Source organism: Dermacentor variabilis, chromosome 4 (assembly GCF_050947875.1).
Source record: "Dermacentor variabilis isolate Ectoservices chromosome 4, ASM5094787v1, whole genome shotgun sequence".
NCBI lineage: Eukaryota > Metazoa > Arthropoda > Arachnida > Ixodida > Ixodidae > Dermacentor > Dermacentor variabilis.
In genome coordinates this window covers 34,484,577-34,501,258 of record NC_134571.1, presented here as the reverse complement: position 1 = coordinate 34,501,258, position 16,682 = coordinate 34,484,577, and the positions used below count along the sequence as shown (strand labels likewise).

The window sequence follows — 16,682 nt, the reverse complement described above, 5'->3', positions numbered from 1 at the left end:
TTCATGTCTAGAATGCACTTCTTTCTAATATGATGGGCCGCTACGCCTGAACAAGTGCAAAGCGCGTCTGTATACCATATTTTCCAATTTATAAGCCATATTTTTTTTTCTAAAATATTTGGCAGTGTGTCTTGTTTTTGTTTCGTATGTAGGTGCACCGTTTTATATGTGAAAGTCACCTTCATGAAGATAGAAGATGCCACATGGCTGCACTAATGATAAACGGGAAAGTCAAAAGCACATCGGTCTTGGCAGAGACGCACACTTGACGGAGACTGCATGCCATCTTGCAGAATGCACCATAAATTACCACTAATGTAATCGAATAAGTACGGCAGTTTGCAAGAAAGACAGTATGTGCATGTGAACCTGTGAGTATCTTTTTGCAAAGTGCATACCTTTGTATAAGGCATGCGTCTTATACAAAGGTACACACTTTGCAAAAAGATACTAACGGGTACTAACACTCCTTTGTATAAGACATGCGTCTTAAACAAACGAGTGTCTTATATATTAACTTTTTTTGTAAAAATGGCTTGTGTTGAGGGGGATGCAACTTATACCTCGGAAAATACCATTATTGTAAAAATATTACAAATAAAAATTTCTGCATGAAATTTATCTGCAAAAGTTTGGCATGGCCACTGGTCTGCTTACCCTACATCACATATGGAGACACATGTGATGTAGACTATAGGAATGTGAAAAAAGCAAGCATCCAGGAAGATAGCAGTTTATACCATTTCATGTCCGAATGCAACATTAACATGGAATTCAAAAGCGTGGCAGTTTGGGCGAGTTGGTATGTCATAACTGTTTAAGGCTATCAGCGCAGCTCAGGACGAGCAAAAAAGGAAACAGGTAGGGGTAATCAAAGGGAACGGAAAACAGGGTGAGCGCTAACTTCCAACTGAGGTTTATTTCGTGACACAAGACTACTTATACATTCGCAAACCATGTGACATCAACAAAGAAAACCAAGCAAGAAAACCGATAGCAACCAAGTGGCAACACATTCATACAGCCTGTGGCTGCAGTTGGAGATACGCCAATTCATTTCTTGATAATGATAATGAGGGTGAGCTAATGAAGCTCACCCTCATTATCATTATCAAGAAATGAATTGGCGTATCTCCAACTGCAGCCACAGGCTGTATGAATGTGTTGCCACTTGGTTGCTATCGGTTTTCTTGCTTGGTTTTCTTTGTTGATGTCACATGGTTTGCGAATGTATAAGTAGTCTTGTGTCACGAAATAAACCTCAGTTGGAAGTTAGCGCTCACCCTGTTTTCCGTTCCCTTTGATTACCCCTACCTGTTTCCTTTTTTGCTCGTCCTGAGCTGCGCTGATAGCCTTAAACGATTAACATGGAATGTATTGATATGTAGGGTTAAAACGCAGCAACAATGGAAACGGATGGGCTTGTCAGCGGTGCACCATTCAGACAGGTTGTGAGATGTGTGGGAAAGGATTGTCTGGGATGAGGAGGGCTGCGAGAAAAGTGCTGCACGCTGAGTTTGTGGGTCAACGAGCACATGTGAACCCATGTTTCCAAATTCTCGTTGAATTACAGCAATCGTGGCTGGTGACGGATTGGTCATCGTAGAGTAGTATGGCGAATAAGTGGCCTCGTGCTCACGGCAAATGACCAATTAAGATGGTAACCAGCTCAAGCCAAGCCCAGATGCCCATCTTCATCTTCGTTTGCATGTGCCACGTCTCGTAACTTAAGCACCTGTTGTATCGCAACAATATGTTGCCACATGGTGAAGCAGGCAAGTGATTGGGCGAGGCAAATATTCTTCAGACCATGCACAGACACATATTCTTGCGCACTGCTAACTTTTGAAAACTCAACATACACTTCAACCTGAGTACACAACAATACTAGAGGAAGTGCTTGACCTATGCAACAGACCCTTCCAAGTACTAGAGATGTCAGCCCTATACTAGAGCTAATACATTTGTCACGCAGCGCACTTTTGATTGCGATCAAGCCCTATCCAAATAGAATTTCTTGGGCGTAATCGGCTCCTTTGCACAAGCTGTGTGCAGGAGTCAATCGCAGTCGATAATTTCAATCCGCATCAGGCTTGATGACGATCAAAAGTGTTTGTGTGACACCAGTATAACACCAATTGCACTGTGCCAGCTGCAGAATTTAAGGATTGACCCCAGAGTTTAAAGATGTTGATGACTGCGTGGTGGACTTCGAGCGTGTAGCAATGCTCAGAGAAAGAGTTTGAAAATTGCAGGTAATCTCTTGCTCGTGCAAATGGTATCAATGCACTATGTGATTGTCATGCACTAGTCCATTATTGTGTGTTCCCACTGGGTACATGAGGCCAAAGACAGTGCTACACAAGGACAGATGTCACAAGAAGCCCATATGTGAGTTGTAAAGTAGGTTTGCTGTTAGAAAAAGTCAGAACACAGCTCTAGATGCTCGGAATACTTGACAAGGAGATTAGCAGAGTAAAACATATATTTTGCCACCAAGTTGGCTGCTAGTGTGTGGTGAAGCACTTATAATTGGTGTCTATATCTCACAAAATGCATTCCCTTTTGTCTTGTCACTTGTCACAGGGTGCGGCTTTCAATGCCATTTAGCAGCTGTGTGGGGTGTTCCCTTTTTCCACATCGGCCCACAATTTTTACTCTAATTTCTTCTGTTTTATGCTCATATTGCAGGCATCTCGACTTAATGTTTGCTCTGCATGTCGCGTTGCAGAGCTGCTTGCCTCATCAATGTCAATTTGCAACCAGCTGACATCTCGCAAACAAATGGCGCCACCATAAATCCATAAGTGTTGTGAACAAACTGTATGGTAAGTTTGAATTTTCCGCCGATTCATGGCTGGTGAGCAGGCCCCCACACTCTTCACCGGTCTCTTCGCCATTGCAAAACGCCATAAAAAGCGTCGATTTCTGATTACCGTATTTACGTTGAAGCGTTAAAGTAGAGCACAGACAAGCAATGGGGTAGTCATGTGATGTATTTCGGTTGAAATTGAGACGCCCCCAGACAAATCTCTTTCTGAAATTCCTTTGGCCTTGCTCGCCTGAAGAACTGCCGTGAATTTAGCCTCAGAGATTTCGTCTGCGCGAGTGAAGAACTGCTAAATAAACACAGTTCTCGGTTTAAAACGCTTACTTATTCCGTTCCAACATCGAATCACTTCTCAAAAGAGTGGCTCAGCTTGCATCCGCTCGAAACCGATACCGAAACTGCGGGCTCTTCATGTGCACTCGATGGAGCCACTTGTGCTCATCGTTATGGATCACTGTCATGGATGTGAACCTAAGGCTGATCTCGAGGATAAACTCAAGGATTTAGACTGTCCTACCATGGAATAATGTATCACCGCTGTCTATGGATGAACTCGCAACTCTACAGCATCGTTTTGAACGGCAAGGCTACCGATCACTTTCAGCCCATCATAATTCGTATCCTGCGCGATTAATAGGCTTAAATGACCGTGCGTTATGCTGTTTTCGCTTTCTGATGTGTTTCGTTGCTGGTTCTCAGCGATGGTGGTTTGGGTACGGGGATCAAGGTTCTTGCCGTAAATTCCGTGAAAACACTCCATGTGATCCACTGTGAATGTTTACGCTTTACGCAACTACGTTGTGGCTGGCCGTTATCTGCAAAGTTGTTTCTTCTCGAGATCACCATTTCCAAACCGGAAAATTCTACGTTTGTGGATTCACTTGAGTAAATAAAAGCTGTCCGCCTTCTTTTTATGGTATCCACTCCTTAAATTATTGGTTACATCATACACATGGATCTCGTGCATCAAATTGCGTGCACCAGCTGTTGATCCGGTTTCCCGACATAACGATGTAAACGTAGTCTGCAACTCCTTGATGACCAATTTTAAATGTCAGGCAAGAGTGACGTATTGTCCAGGTCTGACATATGTTAAAGATTTACTAGGATAGCTTTTAAGCTTGCGTTTTATTTGGTCACATAACACCGTCATGCATATGCCCGTCAATCCTGCGCAGGTCTATCCTCGCGACCAGACGTAGTGTTATACGTATAAATATCCACTTGTCGATGTTTTTTCACTTTTTGTGAAAAAGAGTGGTCGTTGTGTTTGCTGGGACAACGTAGTTTGAAGAGAAAGCCGTGCTTGCAATCTACGGCATGCATTGTTCTAACTATAGCCATGTCGCTCTGAGATATACTTTTCTTTTTACAGCGTATTGTTTCGAGCAGCTAAACTACATGATTTGGTACACTTGCAGACATAACAATGAACCCGAACGTACAGTCCCCTCACCTCATTTCTTCACTCTCGGGACTTGTTTTACAGAAGCACGCATTTGACAGCATGGCCTACACTGTGCCAGCGACGAGAAGTAATCATGTGGGGATCACTGTGTCCTAGTGCCAAGTGGTCAGGCTGTGCCGCAGCTTATCTAGCCAACGCGCATGGCCGAAGGTGGAGCCGAGCTGACCTCACAGGCACCCTTTGTACTGGCAGAGTACCAGTCGCTTGATGGCATCCTTGCACCGATCAGAAACCTCACTAGGGTCAAGGTACACCTTCTTGCTTACAACATTATTTTTGCTGTCAGGCACAGCAGATGCATATGTGTCTAATTATGCAAGACACTAATGCTCAGTGTCATATTTATCTCTTCAAATTAGAATCAGTGTTTAACGTCTTTGTTTCTGACACCTAGCCAATGCGAAAACATTTCTATTAAGTTGTATTCGCATGAGAGGCCAAACCAAATATGTTTATATGGTAACTTAGTTTTCTGTGCAGTTTGAACAAATGCACGTCTTGAGTAGTGAAACCAATTGGTGTGATGCTTTTCATGTTTAAATGCAATAAACAGTGCTTTTAAAGACTGGCAATATATTGTAGTGTTAGTTTTGCAATATAAACACTCTTTTAAACTTTTTTTTTTTTCACTGGCTGTTCATTCTCTGCATAGTATGCCTGCTTCGACGCATCCAAACGGTACCTCGCCTTCGGGGCTACAACTGGAGATGTCTTCATGTTTCATCGAGACACCACTGCATACATTACAACAATCACAAACAAGGTACAGACTCTTGGAGCCATTCCTATTCCATGTTGATGGCTGGAACATGAAATTGATGTACTGCATTTATTTTTGTTTTCTAAAGGAGTGTGAACAGGTGACTTAAAGACCATGCTCTATGTGTTGCGTCTCACTTTTTGTCATTTTGTTTGACCGTCAGATGTTTCTTGAACTTTTCTTTCATGCCTACTACCAAAATGTAAACTTGTCCCTGAGGAAGGAAATGGGAAACTAGTGACAGAATGCAAACTTAGCTTAAAATTGATTTAATTAGGGCTGTCCTACTTACTGCTTTATAGCGGAACAACACAATTTAATTTCTTTTACTTCACTTAATATCTGCTAAGGGCTTTGTTTCAAGACATGTTATCATGATGGAATAGAACAGTTGTGCTGTTTGTGTTGTGTGTGGGCTGTTGTATTTCTTGCTTGCTGTAACTGATTTTTGACCAATATATGCACATATATTCTCTTCATCTGAATTTGTTAGTTAGGTGTAGTTTCTCCTTTGATGCAGTCAAGCTCTCTTTTACCTATGGCAGTATGACTCATCTCCTTTTCGAAAAGCAGCTGTACAGCACACTGCTTCATATTTTCCCTCTGTTTTTTGTTTTCCATTGTCTAAGAGGGACAACGAGATGCGTTTGCATTTTTTTTTTTGTGCCACTTGTCAGTGTGAAAGCTCTCAGCATAGTTAAAACCCAAGCCTATTTTTATTTCAGACATGTGCTTACGTAAGTGCTCCTTGCATAATTCTTAAAGGGCCCCTAAACAACCCTTAGGTCAAAAATTTTTTGTATAGTGCCTACTGTGTATGACTCTACAACGAATGTAAAGACTTGAATTAGGAAAGAAAGCGCCAACTAAGATGACCACGAGAGGGAGAATGACACAGGACAAGTGCCAACTTCATCTATCTTTATTCACCGAAAAATCAGCTAATATAAGGAAAATCACTGACATGCACGCAAATTTTTATTTTTGAAATTTGGTGCGTTTCTTTATATTCGCTGATTTTTCAGTGAATAAAGATCAATGATGTTGGCACTAGTCCTGTGTCGTTCTCCCTCTCGTGGTCGTCTTATTTGGTGTTGTTCCTTCCTAATTCAAGTGTTGACCATCTAGCCCAAATGAATGTTGTTCTGAACAGTGTAAAGCTGCAAGAATTTTTGAAAATGTTGCCGTAAAAGTAGTGTTACAGGCCTTAGATGATAAAAAATGCACCCGCCACTTGTTTCTCCTCCCCTTTGCGTCTCTGCCCTTGAGCGGTCTCTTGTTCTTGGTGTGTACTCTTCTGAATGGCACGTGGACCAGCGTTATTACCAATGTCACCTTCATGTTTTTGTTTCCTTGCTTCAAAACACTTCCATTTCCGGTTACCATAACTCTGTGCTTCTTGGGTGCCAGCCCGTGCCTCTTGCTTCTGTAAAGCAGTGCTGAGATGGAAACTGTGTTGTGAATCATATGTGATATCTGCCCATTTTCTTTACAATGCGTTGTTAGAGGGCCGACAACCCAGCGCACAAATAGAAAATGAAAGTGCTAGCAAACAAGCAAAGGAGGCCCCACTACTCACTGGTGCTTTACCAGAACCAAAATGTGATACCGTAGAGACATGCCATTGCCATTCGCAGTGTGTACATCATTGGCACATTCGAGGAAAACAAAAGCTGAAGCATCGTGTCGGTGGCAGAAAAGGACTTGCATTATGTGTTTCCTTTCTTTTTTTCTAACTTTTGTAAATGTCTATTTGAAACACAAGCAATGTGGCACTGCTAATTGCAAACTAATACATGCAACGTGTGTGCACACAAGCAAGCCACACAGCTCGGAAAAGCATGCATACGACTATCATCTACTGCACGGTGGCGTGCTAGCAGATGAACCAGAAGTCGTAGGTTCACATAGGTCAACCAGTCAACACCATTTACCCTGTTGACATCACGATGCACAGAGAAGCACCAGAAATGCCAGGAGAGGAGAAGGGGACTGTTCTTTGAATTTCTGGCATCCCTGCACTGTGTAGCTCAGTTTGGTTCGCCAAAGATGATCACCACGGCATTCTGCACACAATGCGCATGTTTATTTGAAAAGTGTAAAAAAATGTCAGAGGTCCTTTAGGAGCACTTTAAATTTGTTTCTTTCACAATTTTTTTTCACAATGATAGCGCCAATAACTTCTTTGTAACTCATTTCTGTCTAAGTTGTACTAAAATAGTGTGCATAATTCAATAAACTATAGGTAGGGCCAAGTAATTTATCAGTTAACTGTCCAATCACTCTATTTACGCTTTAGTTATGATCCATGTTTCCTTTTTCAAGTAGATTGGTTGAAAGTTATTGGACCAAACAAGTTAGGCATGCCCCCTTAAATGAATTCAGACCAAGATTCTGTGTATTAATTTTGTCTGCTTTATTAGGTAGCTGCTAACCAAATAATCATGAGATGGGGGACTGAATTTCTTGAGCATGTATGAAAATATTAATTTATGTATTTTTATGCAACCAATTCAAAGTGCATGCCAAGTGCAATGCAGGTTTGTGCTTGAAGCAGAACTCTTTATGTCATGGAAGTCAGCGATAGTGCTCGCATGGTAGTGCAAACCATGAACAGTGGTCATAAGCCACACTATGGCCGAGGATACAGTGTACACCCAGGGGCCATATTGTCGATTGACCACTTTCATGGATGCTTTTACTTTCGTGTAGCATAATGACCAGCCCAATGCTTGATTAGAGCAATGGGCATCCTATCCCCTGGCTTATCTTATGAATGAGCACTAAAGGTGATAATCCTGTAAGTGACTAGCCGAGGATGCAGCCCCAGCCTTCACTGACGTGACTGTTGTGTGGCTTGCAGCCAACGCAAAAGGTGACTGACCTGTTCGAGGATTTTTAGTACCACGTGATCACCACTTCCTATTTCTGTGAGGTAATGAGGAGTTCTGCCTCAATCTTTGAAGTTGTGCTGTGCTAGCCGCATGTTCTTGATTTGGTCACATCAGCAGATTGTGTATTTAATTATTTGTTGCATTCTCAAGGAATAGAGACTTGACTGTAATTAGTAGCGGCTAACTGCAATCTAATGTCGAAAAAAAGAAATTGGACAAAAATTTTGTCAGTACCCCTTTAGTGCTGCCAACTATTCATTCAACTTTGATGTGTCTCATCAATACTGAAATTGTGTTGAATTAGCTAATGTTTGAATTAAGAAGTGCCTTATAAATGCCACTTTTTCATTTGTGTAGATCACAATGCTGATGGAAGTACATATGATGGCCTTATTACAAATTATATAGTTTTGTTCCCTCATTTATTAATCACGTCTGTAAACAAAAACTGGTGAACAATCAGGCTAAGAAATTAGATCAACCCTTGTCTATTCTTGTCGCAAAGTGTGGTACTGTTCTATCAGGACATGAAATATGAGGCAGAGGTGTTGAGGCCTAGTGGTCATGCTATCTAATATGTGTTGCTCAGCACAGTCCTTTGAATTGCACATGTCATGTTCCAGTGTATAACAGACATTTTCTTCAATAAACATCTCTAATGCAGCCGTGTATAGTTTAGCGTTGAGTAAAAAATAATATGCCAAGCAGATTTCACTTAATTATTTTGTGCATTTATCTGCTCTTAGAGCTAGAAGTTGCTATTTCGCACCCAAATTTGCTCTTGAGACAGTTTTTTGTGTAATTTTCGGCAATAAGAAATACAGCAAGGATGCAATTGTTCTAGAGGTACATTCAATGACACAGCAAAACATCTTCGTATTTCATTTGCGGAGCTTTTTGCACTGGCATTAGTTGCAGTATGTTAAAATAAGTTTGCAGATAATTGCTATAGATCATGCAATCAGAGGCATGTATTTATTTTTTATTTTTTCTAGGAGGGTGCAGTGTCACAGGTTGCCTTGGCACCAGATGACTTCGTCCTTGGTGTTGCCACTAGGTGTGTAGCATTATTTGTCCTTTGAATTATATGACACTACGGATCAGTTTAGCTTGTTGCATTAATTTCAAGCACCATTTCTTTCTCATACTTCAAGGTCAAGGTCAATAAACAGATAGAGTTTTGTAAAGGCATGTTCTTAATTTCCTTTTATGTTTTACTAGACAATACGTTTGTGTCTGTGTTCATCTGATAACAATAACTGTATTGCAGCACTAAGCATTTTCCATATGCAGTAGGACCTCATTGATACTACAGGTTTCGTACGATTTCCCGCCGCCTGCCAACATTTAAGATTGAGAACATAGAGAATGAACCAATACAGTTGCGCTTCTTTTTTACCAGTTCATATGTTCCCAGAAAACATGTTCTTTCAGCACCAACATTTAGTATATCGCCAAACTGCAATTACGATACATTTTCCAGCCGCTATCTGCTATGTAAACAAAAAAAAAGATGCGAGGCATGTGCGATCAAGAGCAGAAGGTGCCCACTATGGCCGCTTTCCTGCAGTACTCACCCACCCACGTCAAGTGAAAATGCCACCATGTACTTGGTTCCCTATCCAGGTGCCATCAAATCTCCTCCTAGGTCGTCGCATGTCAGCATTCGCAGCTATCGCTGCCAACACATTGCGATAAGCATCTTTACCTATTTGTTTCACAGCGCATGGGCCATAGTGCCCTTGGAAGCATACTGTACTCTTTTAATAGGTGATAACCCACATGTGCCTTCGTTCCCTGCTGCAAGTGGTGCGAAGCGAGCATCACATTTCATTCTGGCGGCATCATTGCATTGTATTCCAGCGTTGCCTACCAGGTTGATTTTGTTTAGGTTTCTCATCACCGTCTTAAAACTTCTCCCCAAAATGGTCCGCCCAAAGAAGCTGCTGACCCAAGCTGAATTCGAGGAGCGCAAACGTAATCTTGCCAAAGCCGCAAAAAGGACATTGCACTTCTCAGGCCGCTCGGGCCCTAGGAGATAGAGAGTGCATCAGCGTCTCACCCTGCAACAATTCGCACAACGTTTCACATATGTAAATGTCAACTGCAGCTGCGTCTGGTGAATTTTTTAGTGGCTTTGGATCTAATGTTTTCCCATTTAGTGTGTTTTTTCTTGCATTCTTTTTTACAAAACATATGAACAAGCTTCTGTATTTATCAGTTTTTCCTCACTTAAAGCATGCAATCCTGCAAGCATCGCAACTGTGATTACTGTGTAATGCATCAAGTGGTTCCAGGGAGGGAACTCGGGGATTTCTTAAAAGGGTGATGGTTTGGGCTGTGTCCCTTGTCCCGCTTCACACTACACCACAGCCTCAGGGATTCCATATGACATTGATTATTAGTGTTATTAGTACGTATAAATTTACTTATATAGTTTCTTCTTCCCCTTAAGCACTCAGGCTGGTGCATCTACTTATCCTCGTCATTTTTCTACATCCATTTGATAATTTGGTTTGATAATACTTCTGAACTCTTAACAATAGCTAACTCAGTGAAGTAGGATCTCACAGATGTGATGCTCGCTGCACCCTGTTACAGTCGTGGGCATGTTGTCGTCCTGGAGCACAATGCCAGGAAACCCGCAGTGCAGGCACAGAGGCTGCAGCTGTCTTTTGAGCACAAGGGAAGTGTGGTCACATGCCTGGAGTGGAACAGTGTGGGGACACGACTCTTTGCCGCCGACAATACTGGAAAGGTTTCCATCCTCAATGTGTCTACATCTAAGGTACGTTCATGTCGAAGCAATCTTCAGCCTCATGGTGCAGTTGTGCTGTCACTCTCACGCTTAGTCCCTCTGTTTAGCTTAGCATGCCTCAGTAGAATGCTTCAGCAAAGCATGATAAGTGATCCTCTACTAGCCGTATAACAGATTGCTCATCATACTGTGGCTCAAAGAATTTATAAATCAGTGGATATGTCTGCATTACACATTTTTAGTTTACATTAAATTATAGTATCTTTATTTTTGTAATTGTGTAGTTTTTGTAATTTTTGTAATTGAATAAAGATATACACAGTTTGGGATCCTATGAACAACCAGTTGTTTTGAGGCCTCTTCACTTGATATGTGCAGCAGCTTTGTGGGGCAGCTTTGTGAGAGCACATGCTTTTCCACAATAAGCAGCACACCAAGGTCACATTGAAGAATTTGAAGCCTTAAAATTTGTTCACATTTGCTTGCGCTCACATGACGGAACTTGCTGCTTCATCGAGCATCAACTTTTGCTTACTTCTGTGTAAACATTAAAGAATGCTTTTTTGCACACTTTGCCATGGCAACAATCTGCTCGTTAGTTATAGCAGTGTTTTTAAGTTTGGAATAAAGGTTTTGCAGGGACGTTGAGCTAAAAGTGTATTGTGCATCATCATTTTTCCATACTGTCTTCATTCAGTGCCATTTTCCATTCCCTGCATTAATAACATTCATTTTGCCTTGATTTTAATAATTGTTCCACCACAAAATACTAACATGCATGCATCCTTTGAGAAGTTCTGTTGGGACTTCATTTGTAGTGTCAAGTGACTTTGATTTATTTATTTATTTATTTAGTTAGTTATTTATTTATTTGACGTACCCTCAAGCACTGAGACATCTTAGAGGAGAGTGGGTTACATAATATAAACAACAAAAATAACATAATGAAAGACATAAAAAACATTTATGATATGCCGCTAATACAGTACTAGTGGCATACCACGAATGCAAAAGAGATATCAGACAGGATGCAGTCGTCGTAACTTGAAAGAAAAAGGGTGGGTGGGACGAATGCACCAAATGATCATGCAGGATTATCACAGCGAAAATGCATAGATAAATAACAACAAAAAAGTATGATCAGATACATATAGATACTATTTCAACGGGAAGGCAATTCCAATCATTAGATGTGTGCAGTATAGCGGAATATAAAGAAAGTGTCTGTGCTTTTGAAAAACGCGTGTCTGAGAATTTCTAGCAAAGAGAATGGGTACTTGATTGTGAGTTGGATATTGCCAATGCAATTTGCTGTTAATTCTACCAAAAATATTGTTTTTCATGCACTACAAATAGGACTAATGTTGAGAAACATGTACCGTTATGGTCATGGCTGACAAAGTGCATTCCCTTTTCCCTTGCAGGCCAAAAGTTTGTTCCAGTCACCACCAAGCACTCTGATGCGCTTAGACTCCAAAGTTGTGCAACTGAACTTCGCACAAGATCGGCTGCTTGCTTCAACGTTGACAAGATGTTATCTCGGGGATACGATCAGGTGGGCAGTTCAATAGTGTGTGTACTACACAATTACTAGGTTTACCTTTCTACTTTCTACGTAAGGCATTTCCAAGTTTCTGTACGGGGGCCCCTTACTATTAACATGAGGGAGTGCCGCTTTATGGAAAATACTGACTGAAAGATATTGTTCTGTGGCAGTGGCATTCTTCAGTTAGACAGGCAGGAAGACAGAAGACAGTGAACTTGAAAGATGTGAATCTTTGTTGCATGTACCGTAAATGCTTTAAAATATCAAGAAACGACATGGTATTATCCATGATGGCAAGCTTGGCAAGTGCCAGTAGCTGCCGTGGCTTACATGCGCACGCTTACATGTGTCCATGTTGTGTATTTGTTCTTAAAGCTATCTACTTTCAACTGTGGGACAAATTGGCTAGGATATTCAGCAGTCATGTCATTGCACAATGCTTTGTATTGTAAGGACATGGTAATTAGGATCTCATGGAGGCACAGAAAGTGCCTGAATCATTGCAATGTTCAATTATCTGATAGACATCTTCCTTAGCATTTCTTTCTATTTCCATTTGCACTCCTTTTCCAACAAAATTGTTTTATAGTCCACGGGTAGTGTACGCTGCTGTGAACATTTCAGCCAAGTTTTGCTGTTGTGCGCAGTGCGTGAAGCTCGCAAGCGGATCACGAAGTCACCTTTCTCTCAAATGCTCTCTTTTCAACAGAAGGCCCTGTCCTCAATCTCTTCTAGACGCACTATTTCGTCATTCCCTTAAACGGCTGCTGTTGGCCGATGGCTGACATCAAGCTGCAGTCGGCTACATGGCCTAAATACTGTGGCCACCATGAGTCCACTGGTTAAGCGTGCTGTAGCTCGCTGAGGACAGTCACGGTTGGCTTAGGTTTAGCGTGTTGCAGGCACGAAAGGTGGAAGTCATGGCGTCTATGTTAACATCCAAAATGAAATTTGAACTGTGCGCCACAGTGACATTTAGAAGGCAAGAGCGCTGTGGGCACACCCCACTGCATTGTAGCCTTCGCAGTGCAAAGCATTGAAGAAGTAACGGGAGCACAACAGAGGCTGTGTTTGATTGCCAATAACTCCACCTCTGTTGAACGCATTGATGTGCTTTTTGTAGCAAAGTATTTCTGAAATAGCCTATTTTAAGGTCAAATGCCTTTCTCCACTTTGGTAAAAAGTGGTTGAGGGCCCCTTTAATATAAGCATAATCAGAAGACCTGAAGATGGCTCATTTAGGTTAAATAATTTTCGTTCTTCTTTTTTCCCGTTATTGGACATATCTGCACTGATGATCTTGGGAGGTCATGACCTGCCAGGTGCTACTGCCTACTTTGAGTCAGAGGCACCACGCTGTAAATGTAAAGACCACCCCTGTAATTTAGAATGACAGAAAGCTGAGCTAGTTGGTAAGGATTCATTATGCAAAAAAGAAGTGAGGCGTGCAGACAGGACACAAGAGTAGAGAGGTGAACAACACGAACGCCGACTATCAACTGAAGGGAGCACTGAGGCGAAAAAAAAAAAAAAGAAAGAAGACACAAAACTCATCTGCGCATGCTCAGGAATGGTAACACCATGTGTCAGTCGGGTACACGAGCCGGTCTATGTGAGAGATAACTGTTAAGGCGCTTAATCTCTTCCTTATGTAAAGTAATCGAAGGCTGACTCACGCACGCACTTCTACCATTATAGATATGCCATGCCTCTACCATAAGACGCGTATCTTCACTCTTATGCCTGTACAATATCGCGCATTCATCCAACTCTGGCGTGCAGTTACAATCTCGGCAATGTAGCGAAAGATTAGAAGGCGATCCACCAGTTAACTGGTGGATCACTTCTTTTTTGCATAATGACACCCCTGTAAAATGTGCCAATAGACCCAATTAGTGCCAGTGAGGTCTGTAAGAAAATCTAATAAAATTGTCCTTCTATATATATATATTTAAATGCAATGGTATAACATTTTATTGTCAGTTGTTCCATTGCTCTTGTAGGGGGTGTTTGCATCGTACCTCTCAGTGGCCCTCTTTGATTTGTCTTCCCAGACTGTCGAAGACTGCCGAAGACGCTGCATGTGCAACACTCATTGGCTGAAAACACCCCTTTGGGTAGTCCGGGACAATTAGGGACAGATAATCGAATAGGCACAGTAAGGGCTTCCCCAGAGTAGTGGAAACTGATCTCAACCGCCATGCTCTTGAGTACTGCAGACACAGGAAGTGATGTCATGGCAGCCATGTTTTGAACACCACCTGTTTACCAATTATAATGACAGTTTGTTGCATCACTGGAGCTCGCACTGTTTTTGCAGTTATAATGCCAGCCCTGTCCTACATTTGTCAATTTCTTGCTTAGACTAGGTTGCATCTCGGTAAAAGGGATGCATTGAAGATATTGGAACACTTAATTTTTGGGCTTTTAATGTTTCTTTTAGTAGTTCATGGCCTTACTTTCCTGCTTTACATTGCAGTATTGTGTTGTCTTACCAGATGTTCAGGGTATTATTGACAGTATTGTTTGTTTCTTCTGCACAGAGAAAAGTTCACTCAAGTTGGCAAGAAGCTGAGGGACGGCGAGTTTGGTGGCTGTTTCTACCCAGGCAGCAAGCCTCAGGACTCTATGTGCATTTACGCCGCCCGTCCAGGGTCTAGGATATGGCAGGTAACAATGGGGTAAAATTCCTTGAGATATCTAGATGGGACTAGTTAGTATTTTGCACCTATTTCTGAAACGTACAGATGTTGCAAAGATGAGAAAGAGACAGACGGCACAAGCACTGACATGGTGTTGAAAGCAAATGCGTGTGTTGTCCATTTCTTACTTACCATGGATCCTCTGTGCTGTGAAAATGGCAAGAAGGGGGGCAAAGACAGTATAGAAGATCTGAAAGTTGGGCAGGTTTGTTTTGCTTCGTTGGGAGCAATGTGAAGAGGCCTTTGTGGGCAGTGTGTTACATTCTTCTAATAGGCTTATGTCACTCTTCTGTCTGTACCATTCTTTTTATGCTTTCTGTACCATTGATTTTATGCTGTTCACAGAGAAGAAGCAGGTTGCTGATAGGTCAGTTGACCCAGTTCCTGTGGAGCGTAAGTGGATTGTGTGGCATGGTCTGACATCACAAATGCTCCTGGGGACTTGTACTATGTTTTAATTATCTGGAAACCGATAGGAATAGCGGGCTTGCTCGCCACTGACCAGTTTACACAGATGCCATGTTGGCCAAGAAAACTTGTCCTCTACACCAATAGACACTACCTATTAATTACTTTGTGTTTTATTTTTTATGTGCATTTATGTGCTTGCATGTGTTTCCTAGTCACCCACTGGCACAGATGAACAGCTAACGATTGGCATGTTTTTCTTATGGATTCCTAGTATGCATTATCTTGAAATGAGAAGGCTGAACCAAAGCTCCAGGCAAATGGTTGGCGAGTAGAAGTCTCAGTGCCTTGCTTTCTACCAATAACATCTGTACCGTGTGTCTTCTTATGTGCAGGCTGATCTCAAGGGCAGCGTGCTCAAAACTCACCAGTTCAAGGAAGCTCTTGCCATCAATCCAGTCAAATTAGTCACATATAGGTAAGCAAGTGCTGTGATTGCTGCTGTGTTACATAAGAGTAAATTCGATTATGAAGTGTGTGCCGTTGTCACTGCTACTTGCCTTTTAGGATACAAGTGAAAAAGAAAAGGGGGCACACTTTTGCTGCAGATATGCATATTTTTGCTGTCTTGCTGATGCAAAATTCTCTCTCTCTTAATGTCTTAGACCCAAGTTGCTAAAACATGTGAGCACCACAGTGAAGTAAGAAAAAACCTTATTCTGCATATCAATTGCAGCTGGCCTGACTACCACCACTTTGTTATCCTCTTTCCTTTCTGTACATCTATTATGTTATCATGTTCCTTCTAGCTCATAACAGTATTAAAGCACTCATACTAAGCTGAAAGCATATAATGAAAAGGTTCTAGGCTCTCATTCTGATTTCATTTTGTAGAAATTAGCTGGTGCAGCAGAAGGATGGGCTGGTTTCATTGGCTCATTGCGATAAAAGGCATTAGTGCTTTGATCATAAATGGGAGCTATGCAGTAATGCATATAGTCTTCTCCAACTGCATACAGTGCAGTGACTTTATCCACTACCAATGCATCTGAACTACAGCCACAAAAGGAAGAGAGGTGGGGTGGGATTATGCAGAAACTTCTCTGGGAGTTGTCTAAGTATGCGTAAGCATTGTGCCTCTTGCTCATCTCCACGTAGCCCGGTGTCATTATCAATGTTATGAAACTTGATCCAGCCAGTACAAACAACAGCGCTGCGGCGACGTGAACTGATGTGGGCGGCGGCGCAAGGTGCATTGATAATACAAGCAAAGTACTGCAGGGGGCGGCACCAGGTGCACTGGTGACGTTTCAATC

At 41.9% G+C, this 16,682-nt stretch overlaps 1 protein-coding gene across 3 annotated transcripts in view; it reads left to right on the top strand.

Moving 5' to 3' along the window:
• The first annotated feature begins 3,254 nt into the window (after positions 1-3,254).
• p (WD40 repeat domain-containing protein pink) overlaps positions 3,255-16,682 on the top strand; it is a 48,403-nt gene continuing 34,975 nt past the window's right edge. For all 3 annotated transcript variants that reach the window (XR_012827333.1, XM_075688631.1, XM_075688630.1), the window contains exons 1-8: positions 3,255-3,411; positions 4,320-4,546; positions 4,951-5,061; positions 8,948-9,009; positions 10,554-10,740; positions 12,135-12,265; positions 14,800-14,926; positions 15,762-15,844. Coding sequence is in view for 2 of the 3 variants with exons in the window: in XM_075688631.1 (XP_075544746.1) it covers positions 4,439-4,546; positions 4,951-5,061; positions 8,948-9,009; positions 10,554-10,740; positions 12,135-12,265; positions 14,800-14,926; positions 15,762-15,844 (809 nt within the window). In the remaining variant the exon portion in view is untranslated. The remainder of the gene's footprint in view (positions 3,412-4,319; positions 4,547-4,950; positions 5,062-8,947; positions 9,010-10,553; positions 10,741-12,134; positions 12,266-14,799; positions 14,927-15,761; positions 15,845-16,682) is intronic.